The 4551-nt window shown below is 48.8% G+C and overlaps 1 protein-coding gene across 1 annotated transcript in view; it reads right to left on the bottom strand.

The window, feature by feature from the left end:
* Obscn (obscurin, cytoskeletal calmodulin and titin-interacting RhoGEF) overlaps positions 1-4551 on the bottom strand; it is a 114098-nt gene that overhangs the window by 99164 nt on the left and 10383 nt on the right. The window contains 2 exon segments of the mRNA XM_055593997.1: positions 1-260; positions 2048-2323. The exon segment at positions 1-260 is cut by the window's left edge and continues 25 nt beyond it. Coding sequence (XP_055449972.1) covers positions 1-260; positions 2048-2323 — 536 coding nt within the window.

Here is a 4551-nt window from a genome sequence, read left to right as displayed (position 1 = left end):
GAAGGAGACCCTCTGTCCCCCGGCCTCACAGCTGTACTCCCCAGCGTCCGCCTTGCCCGCCTGCTGCACCACCAGCTTCCTCGAGCAGCCCGAGGCCTCCACTCGCACCTTCGAGCTGGAGCTCAGCTTCTTCCCGTCCTTGAACCACGTCACCTCAGTCTGGGCCTGGGCCACCTCGCAGCTCAGTGTGGCGCTGGACCCCACCTCTGCCTTCACCTCGCTGCGTGCCTGCTGCCCCTTGGCAAACACCTCTTTGGGCTCTGGGGACAGATAGTGACACAGAATCAGAAACCATCTGAGTCATGGAAGTCACATGGAGCATGGGCCTGGCTGAAGCTGCCGGGGTGGAGGGAAGGTAGATGAACACCCTCTGAACTCTCTGAGCCCAGAGAAAGGCCTGTACCTCTCAGCAGAAAACCACAGCTCATCCGCACACCCCACCACTGCCTCGGGGCCAGTTCAGGAGGGACAGAACTGTTGGCTAAAGACCATGGAATAAACACAACTTGATAACAGGAACTCACTGTTGGCAACTGAGCCACAGCGCCATGAGCTGTTCAGTCCTTTTCACCTGCAACTATACATCAGATTCAAGAGAGAAATTCTCATACCGAAGGTTTTGGCTTGGATAAGGGTGAAACTCTGTGGTAAAGCTCTTGCCTAGCATGCACCAGCAGGATGTGCAGGCTCACACACGCACACACACACACACTCTCCACAGATCATCCTGTGCTTCACACAGAACACCAGGAACATGGATCTAGACTAAGCCATACAATAGGGCAGCATGCCTGAGCTAGTACAGGGGTAGCTTACGTGGGCTGAAAGGGGCGGGGAAGACACTTAGGTCACTCCTGACCATCCCACAAACTGGAAATTAACTAAGAGCAACTGCAGTCGCCTCTTGGGAGCCGTGAGCTTAGTGTGATAAGCAGCTCTTGAGACACCTGCAAAGTCTGAGAACAGCGTCGCTAACTATGTGACTGTAGGGGCTGTAAGGGTCAGTAAGGACAAGCGGAGTCAGAGATGGCAGAAGAGGGGTTTCAACCCTTTACCTGGTGGCCACCACAGGTGAGCTGTCCTGTTGGACCAGGAGCACAGGGAGAGGGGCTCTGCTTGGTCAACTAAAATGTGATTGCTTCAGTCTTTGCTCAGTTTTTGCCATAAGTTCTATAAAAACTTCCAGACAGCCAGGGAGTGGTAGCCCATGTCTTTAATCCAGCACTTGGGAGGCAGAGGCAGGTGGATCTCAGAGTTTAAGGCTAGCCTGGTCTACAGAGTGAGTTCCAGAACAGCCAGAGCTATACATAGAAACCCAGTCACAAAACAAACAAACAAACAAACAAACAAAACAAAAACATCCATACAACAAGCTCAATGCCTTTTACTCTCTGAGGAGTCCCTCCCACTCTGCAGGGTTTCTCTCACATTTCCCCAATATCTCTTTACAAATCCTGTTTCCACCTCGCTGTTCCCACAAGCATCTAAATCTCTTATTTTGGCTGGCACAAATCAACCAACCAAGAGCCGTTGTCACAGGTTGCCTTTTGCTGGTCACCAAGTTTCTGATGCCTTAAGCCCCTGGGGGAAGCACAACTAGACTGTGAAAGGTCCTATTTGTTGTTCGCAGGCCAGCCTCTGGGAAAGGGGGTGGAGGGGAGTACTCCAAAACCCTTTAAAAGACACCTCATATGGTGAGACCTCAGAGAGCTATGAGAGAGACTTTGGACAAAGAGACCTTGGTCACCTCAGCCCTACACACAGGTTGGACCAGAGTCCAGGGCACCAAGGAACACCGGTGGTATATGAGCAGGCACTGAGAACATGAAATAGAACATTACAGCATGACATCTCGTGAGGCAGACAAAAGGCCCTGACCCGGCTGAGCACATATGCATCCAAATGCACCAGGCTCAGGCCCAGGGAGAAGACTAACAGAGGATGTGAGATAGACAAAGACGACACTCAGTGGGGAAAACACCAGGTCCTGCCTGGCCATAACCAGTCTCATAACATTTGCAAACTAAATTAGAGTCTCAACACCCACCTGTGACATCCAGGCGGAAGGAGACCCTCTGTCCCCCGGCCTCGCAGCTGTACTCCCCAGCGTCTGCCTTGCCCGCCTGCTGCACCACCAGCTTCCTCGAGCAGCCCGAGGCCTCCACCCGCACCTTCGAGCTGGAGCTCAGCTTCTTCCCGTCCTTGAACCACGTCACCTCAGTCTGGGCCTGGGCCACCTCGCAGCTCAGTGTGGCGCTGGCCCCGGCCTCTGCCTTCACCTCGCTGCGTGCCTGCTGCTCCTTGGCAAACACCACCTTGGGCTCTGGAAATAAACAGGGACACACAGTTGTTATAACTAAATTAGGGTCCATCTTGGCTCCCAAATTCTGTTGACTCTAGAACCCCATTCTGTTACTTTTGATTAAGGTTTTTCACTCTGAGCAGTGATAAATTGACAGTTGTCACCATTGACAATTCTTCCAGTAAGTTTTTGTGAACAGTAAACTCTCTGAAGGTACTTTTTGAATATGTGTTATTTCATCTTCACTTCTGAATGACAGCTTAGCTGGGTATGAAATTTGAGGTTGAGAGTTGTTTGCCTCAGTACTTTGGACACTGGTGCCATAATTGTTATTCTGTTTCTGTTTCTTGTTTTTTTCTTTTTTGGTTTTTCAAGACAGGGTTTCTCTGTGTGGGCTTGGAACTCACTCATTATTCTGTTTCTTTTTGCCCAAGTCTGCACTGTCCTCATAGCTCCCTCTTTCTTACCCTCCCCTAGTGTCATTCCATTCACCTCTGCAACAGCTCCCGAACCCCTGCCTCCTCTCCATGCTCACAGTCAGTATCTCTCCTCAAACCTCATCATCTCCTACCTGGAGTAAGAAAGAGCCTCGTACCTGGTCCCCTTGCCTTGGGTCTCCCTTATCCAAATCAATTCTCCATTTTGCCTCCTAGAAACTAAATGTGTCACCTCCACGGTCCTGTCTCCAGGAATCTAAAGGTCAAAGGGTCACTCCTTTTAGTGGATATGGCTGGGGTGTCTCCAAATGCTCCTAGGTGTGTGGGAATGAGTATGTGCTTTTGAATACATTGCCAATTACAAATTTGTAGTTCATTTTCCATTTCTATCATAAAAGCAATTGAAACATTAACCTCTCCCTGTCCCCTGCCACAAAAAGGGGGGGGGAGGTTTGGACTCAACATGGGAACTCTGGAACAACAGACACGTGATCCAGAAAAACCACTGAGTCTGGGTCACAACTGCCAGATGTGAGGAATTTTATATCACTGTTCCTCACCAAATCCACGCCAAGGTGGCCTTGAACCCAGTGGTGCCCCAGCAGCCCCAGACAGAGCAGGGCAGACCATCCCCAGATAGCAGCATTATCTGACATGTGTGGTGACCCCTGACTGTCACTCACAGGTTGTGTCCATCAGCTCCGAGTCCCCAGTGCAGAGCACTGTCCCCAGGAAGAACCACGGAACAGTCAGAAGTCTTTGCTTAATTTCAGGTCTCCCTGGACTGTGGAGAACGGGTTGCAGCAAACAAGCATGACCAAAGTTAGGGAATGAAGTTCCAGAGGGGCTTTGAAACTCATTGGCATCTCCCAGCAGAGCCACCATGCTCAGAAAGGCCTGCATATATAGGCTACCTCAGGGCTCTGGGAACTCGGAGGTGACGCTGAGCTCAGTGCAAGTCCGCAAGGGAAATGTGGCATCCATAGGCATCAGCCAGAGGCTAGCATTGTCCAATCACGTGATGAGGAACATGTCCTTTAGAGGCCAGCTCAAAGAAACCACTAACACACAAACACTATCAGGGACAAATGCTGGTGGCAATTCTATTCTTTTTTCTAAGGAAAACAGTATAAATATTCAAGTAAATAAAAAATTGATTCCTTGAAAAATAAGAAGCTGGAGAGATGGCTCAGAGGTTAAGAGCACTGGCTGTTCTTCCAAAGGTCCTGAGTTCAATTCCCAGCAACCACATGGTGGCTCATAACCACCTGTAATAAAATCATGTGCCCTCTTCTTACGTGCAGACACACATGCAAGCAGACTACTGTATAAATAATAAGTTATAAATCATTTAAAATGGGGGGAGGGGCACGCCCTCTGGCCCAAGAGCATCAGTGGCTATGCAATGAAAAAAAAAAAAAAAGATCAATAGAACAGACTAGTCACTGGCTGACCTAAAATAAATAACTCAATTCATTAAAATTAAAAAAAAAAAGACAACATTAAGACAGGCTCCCCACAAGTACAAAGATTCTCAAAAAATATTGTGAATGATTGTGTGTCAACTAACAAGATAACAGCTGGGAGGTGATGGTACACACCTTTGATCCTAACACTCAAGAGGCAGAGGCAGTCGGATCTCTATGAGTTCAAGGCCAGCCTGGTCTACAGAGTGAGCTCCAGGACAGCCAGAGATCCATGAAGAAACCCTGTCTTGAAAACCATAGATAAATAAATAGATAGACAGACAGGCAAACAGATAGATAGATAGATAGATAGATAGATAGATAGATAGATAGATAGATAGATAGA

This window comes from Psammomys obesus, unplaced genomic scaffold (assembly GCF_907164565.1).
Source record: "Psammomys obesus unplaced genomic scaffold, mPsaObe1.curated_primary_1811, whole genome shotgun sequence".
NCBI lineage: Eukaryota > Metazoa > Chordata > Mammalia > Rodentia > Muridae > Psammomys > Psammomys obesus.
The sequence above is the reverse complement of the archived record's forward strand: the minus strand, read 5'-3'. Positions and strand labels throughout refer to the sequence as shown.